Here is a 2622-nt window from a genome sequence, read left to right as displayed (position 1 = left end):
TGACGTCAGCAGGAAAGGCCTAGTGCCCCCTTTGCGAATTCGAAAACGCAGGAAGTTATAATCAGTACACAACCCCCAGACAACAGCTGATTACTTTACAAAGAGTGAATATTAAAATAATTAAGCCATAATTAGCTAAAATGGTCGTGTTTTTCAGACGGTTTTGTGGGAGGACTTCGAGGAACGGTCAGCATAAGAGTTACATAACTGCATGAAACCAAGACAACATAACACAAATGAAAAGCCATACACTCGAAAGATATATTTCAAAATCTTTACTTAAATAAACAGCGCACACATAAAAAAAGACATTGTAAACATGTGACATTGGTAACATAGCGTCAGGATCAACCTGACCAGTAGCCTACAATAATTTATGAGTTCAGGAACGGTTGCACAACATTATCAGATGCGTTCACATGATCAAATACACAATTGATCATGACAAAAAAAACACATTATTGATACGGAGCCTTTCCACTTCGTCTTGGAGCCCAGCGTTGGGGGGCTCAGAGTCCGTTCTGTCCCCCCTCTGGACTAGGGTTCGCTACGAGCTTTTATCGGAACCCAGGATGTGTCCAAAATAACTCAGCTGAGAGCTTGAGAGTTCCCAGTGCCGTTCAGTTGTGGAACACAAACAATTTCCAGTGTTATATTTATTTCTGAAAGTCCAACCGCGTTTAAAACGCCTCCATCTTACTGGTCAGCATGAGCTGACAGCCGCTGTTCATGTGTCTCAGGACCTTCTGTTTGAGTTGGGCCACCTGTTCCCGCAGGACGGAGGCTGTGTTGGACAGCCCGGCGTTGTCGGACTTCAGTACCTTCACTTTGTCCTCCAGCCGCGCGATGCGTTCCAGCTTGCGTCTGCGGCATTTGGTGGCCGCCAGTCGGTTTCGGAGCCTTTTGCGTTCAGCCTTGATGCGTTCCTGGTTCTCCATGTCGATCGGGGACATGGGTGGCGAGCCGTCGCTGCTGTGCATGTCGGGAACGGTCTGCGGCTCCTCTTTCAAAGGCACGAAGCGCTGAGAGTGCTGGAACGCGTGCGTGTTTTCCGGGTGTTGACTCTGCTGTATGTGGGGCGGCAGGTAGCTGATGGTGGTGGACGGGTGGCTGGGTGCTGGGCAGTACGCGTTTAGCGTCGTGTAAATGGGAGGCTCAGACTGCAGGGAGGAGCCGAAAACGGACGCAGTTGTCGAGCACGTCGTCACGCCGCCGGCTCCAATCGAGACGTTGGGCGGGGGCATCTGGTTCATCTGGTGAAGCTCATCCAGAGCCTTGACGAAGCCCTCCGCGAAGCCCTCCTGCTCGTCTGTGATTCCCCGACCGTAGAGGTACTGGCCCGGTGTAGGGGTCGTCAACACCCCGTTGCTGTTTTGGATGATGAGTCTCTCCAGCTCCGGAGAGGCGAGTTTGAGCGAGCCGACATCGGCGGTCTGATAAAGGTCCGATTTGAGGCTCCGAAAGGGTTCCGTCAGGTTCAAGTTCATACTCTGCTTCTGGAGTTTATAGTCATGTAGTGCCGCGTCGTTGTGACCGTAACCCAACAGAAACGAGTCGTCGTGATAAAACGGCTGCTCCATTTGTGTACTCATAGAGTTCTCCTGGAAAAGCGTCTTATTTCAAGTGTAAAACCGTCCAAAAAAAGCAGCGCGAATAACGATGACAGTCAATGAAACAGCGTTCTGTCCCGTTCCTGGAGTGCGATGTATCGATGTTCCTCTTGAATGAATTAAACACAAACCAAAAAGTCCCGAAGATGTGAAGGACAGCAGCAATAAAACGCTCTTGAATAAGTCTAAGAGGTTGTCTGTTGAAAGTGAACGCTCTTTAAGAGAGATGTTCGGTTGATTTGCTCTGATGCGTTCGTTTCGTGTGGATCTGTATCCCGATTCGTTTTTATAAGCAACTCCTGCACTGACAGCTGGCCACGCCCCCAGCGGCAACTACGTCACGCGCATCATCACGTCATTTTCGGGAACTGCTGGGACAGTAAACAAGCCCGAGGGCGAAGCGAGCAGGGCGAATTTACCTCACGATTTGAAATTATTGAATAAACGATTTAGGGAATATATGCAATAATCTAATTTTAATTATTCTCGAACATTGGATTTATCAGGTAGGCTTATAGCTGGACTTTATACAATTACAAAGATGATATACCATATATTTTTAAATTCTGTTTTGTTATTTTAGGGTTTAATATGTTTTTGATGCGCGTTCGTGTTATGTAGCTATCGCGGGACATTTTTTCCCAGTCACCTCAATGACAAAAGTGTCCCAATTTACTTGAATTTGTCTAACAAATAAAAATGACATTATTATTATCGAGCAAAGCTCTAAAATGTCTTTATTACTGCATTCGTTTTTCGTAATTGTTTAAAATAATTGGTCAGATTACTTCAAACAATTTGAAGATTAAAGTAGGCCTAGGCCTAATTTTCTACCTGCTGAATCTGCAAGTTAGTGAAAAAGACGGACAGCAAACATTCCCTGATCATCACGGACCCTCAGACACCCGCTTCCTGTAGGAAGTTTACAGTCCAAATATGGGCATAATGACGTGGTGTTCCTCACAGAGGGAGTGTGAGCGACCCCGCCCACTTTATCTGGACTGCTGCGCAG

General features: G+C 46.9%; 1 protein-coding gene across 1 annotated transcript; it reads right to left on the bottom strand.

Moving 5' to 3' along the window:
• Positions 1 to 260: 260 nt before the first annotated feature.
• junbb (JunB proto-oncogene, AP-1 transcription factor subunit b) lies at positions 261 to 1889 on the bottom strand. Its single transcript, XM_051886667.1, has one exon. The coding sequence runs from the start codon at positions 1590 to 1592 to the stop codon at positions 681 to 683; it is 912 nt and encodes a 303-aa protein (XP_051742627.1). The 5' UTR covers positions 1593 to 1889; the 3' UTR covers positions 261 to 680.
• Positions 1890 to 2622: the final 733 nt, after the last annotated feature.

Source organism: Ctenopharyngodon idella, chromosome 3 (genome assembly GCF_019924925.1).
Source record: "Ctenopharyngodon idella isolate HZGC_01 chromosome 3, HZGC01, whole genome shotgun sequence".
Lineage (NCBI taxonomy): Eukaryota > Metazoa > Chordata > Actinopteri > Cypriniformes > Xenocyprididae > Ctenopharyngodon > Ctenopharyngodon idella.
Note: the sequence above shows the minus strand (reverse complement) of the source record. Positions and strands in the feature narration are given on the sequence as shown.

Coding starts and splice junctions, on each gene's coding strand:
- junbb (XM_051886667.1), bottom strand. CDS start 1,592: ATGAGTACACAAATGGAGCAGCCGTTTTATCACGACGACTCGTTTCTG.